Below are 1,238 nucleotides of genomic sequence, written 5' to 3'. Positions count from 1 at the left end.
CCCTACTATAGAGGGTAGTTACGTAATGTCATCAGCTTGAAGAGATAGAAAAGTATAGCAGTGGCATTCAACCTGTCAGTCAGGTCACAGCCTGATGGTGCCCCTTGTGGGTGGGGCCTTCTCATAAGGAGGGCCCTGGGCATCTCCCCTTCTCTCTCAGCCTTCATCTTTCTGCTGGCGGATCCTGGTTGCTGTGAACCCTGTGATAAAGTCACCACCATTGGATCCACATGACTTTGCACCCACAGGTCTGTGACATGCCTGCATTCTGCATCAATGATTGTGGCTGAGTGAATCTGAAAAAGGATTAATGGACTAATTTTGGATTTATGGACTAGTATTAGAGTTATGGACTATTATTGGGGTTATGAACTTGATTTTGACTCGGTTGGTATGTTTGCTTAATATACAGTTACTTCTTGATGGAAAGCTCTTTCTTGCGCATATATGAGTATAATTGGATTTGTTCTCTAGTCAACCCTGCCAAACACAATATCTATATATCTATAGAAGAATTCATCTAATATTTTTTTCCATTTATTTTAGCTACTGTACATTCTAGAGTAACTTTCTGATTGTCTCCTGATGTATACTTTGATCTTTTCTTTCTTTCCTATCTTTTTAATGACTTATGGCTTTCTCCACATATGATCTTGATGTCATCCCACAATTACCTGATCATCAACCACTCTGTTCCACGTTGTTCTGGTCCACTCTACAATTGGTCTGTCCTACAGTTGACTTTGTTTTGGCTGATGAGACTGAGATTCTTCATTAAGTTTTCTCACAAATGTAGTCAATTTGATCCCTGTTGATTCCATCTAGTGATGTCCACATCTTTAGTCACCATTTATATTGGTGTTTTTTTTCATTTATATTGTTGAAGACAAGTATTTTCAATGAAGAAATCACTGAACTTGAAAAATGCTTTCATGCAACCTCTAGCATCATTTCTATCACCAAGTCCAGATTTTTAACCTCTTAATCCTTCCTCATTCTTTCCAGCGTTCACATTCTGATTGCCAGTAATGATCTTGATCAATTTCATACTAAAGGAGATGGTAGCATTCTTTCAATTTGTTCATCATGGCTGTAGTGACTAAAGTTGAATCAAAGATGTATTACCTGGTCTTCCTTACAGGCACACAGACATTATTCTATCATAGTCAGCATTGTACTTTAAGGTAGATCTTGAAATGCCTTTTGATGATGAATGTGACACCACTCCTCTTGAGTTT

The 1,238-nt window shown here is 38.2% G+C and overlaps 1 protein-coding gene across 1 annotated transcript in view; it reads left to right on the top strand.

Annotated features, from left to right (window-relative positions):
• The first annotated feature begins 824 nt into the window (after positions 1-824).
• Positions 825-1,238, top strand: part of LOC101654045 (olfactory receptor 4F6-like) — a 6,916-nt gene continuing 6,502 nt past the window's right edge. The window contains exon 1 of the mRNA XM_004698838.3: positions 825-858. Within this exon, the coding sequence (XP_004698895.2) occupies positions 828-858 (31 nt within the window). The 5' untranslated portion in view covers positions 825-827. The remainder of the gene's footprint in view (positions 859-1,238) is intronic.

The sequence above is a fragment of the Echinops telfairi genome, unplaced genomic scaffold (genome assembly GCF_000313985.2).
Source record: "Echinops telfairi isolate 266 unplaced genomic scaffold, ASM31398v2 ScPeMD7_18;HRSCAF=68, whole genome shotgun sequence".
NCBI lineage: Eukaryota > Metazoa > Chordata > Mammalia > Afrosoricida > Tenrecidae > Echinops > Echinops telfairi.
This window is presented reverse-complemented; position numbering and strand designations above follow the sequence as displayed.